The sequence below is a fragment of the Eimeria mitis genome, genomic scaffold (genome assembly GCF_000499745.2).
Source record: "Eimeria mitis Houghton genomic scaffold, Emh_scaff2963, whole genome shotgun sequence".
NCBI classification, from domain to species: domain Eukaryota; phylum Apicomplexa; class Conoidasida; order Eucoccidiorida; family Eimeriidae; genus Eimeria; species Eimeria mitis.
Genome location: NW_013571305.1, coordinates 1 through 348, shown reverse-complemented (window position 1 = coordinate 348; position 348 = coordinate 1). Strand labels below are relative to the sequence as shown.

The following is a 348-nucleotide window of genomic DNA, read 5'->3' as shown; positions in this document are numbered from 1 at the left end:
AGCAGCAACAGCAGCAGCAGCAGCAGCAGCAACAGCAGCAGCAGCAGCAGCAACAGCAACAGCAGCAGCATCAGCAGCAGCAGAAGAGGGAGGCTGATCTTGAGCCAACAGACAGAAGCAGCAGCGAGAGCGCAGACGCGTCAGTGCAGCAGACCAGCAGCAGCAGCAGCAGCAGCAACACCAGCAGCAGCAGCAGCAGCAGCAGCAGCAACCGCAGCCGCAGGAGGGATCTGTTTGGGGATCGTGAGCTGCAGCAGCAGCTGCAGCAGCTGGCTCCGAGGGAGCAGCAGCTGCTGCAGGCTACTGTCTCTCATCTGCTGCAGCAGGAGTCTCCGTCGCTGCTGCAGC

At 62.4% G+C, this 348-nt stretch overlaps 1 protein-coding gene across 1 annotated transcript in view; it reads right to left on the bottom strand.

Annotated features, from left to right (window-relative positions):
* The window catches only part of EMH_0060750 (uncharacterized protein), a gene marked incomplete at both ends in the record, with an annotated part of 2,416 nt that extends 2,345 nt beyond the window's left edge, over positions 1-71 (bottom strand). Inside the window, one exon of the mRNA XM_013497827.1 lies at positions 3-71. Within this exon, the coding sequence (XP_013353281.1) occupies positions 3-71 (69 nt within the window). The remainder of the gene's footprint in view (positions 1-2) is intronic.
* Between the last annotated feature and the right edge of the window lie 277 nt (positions 72-348).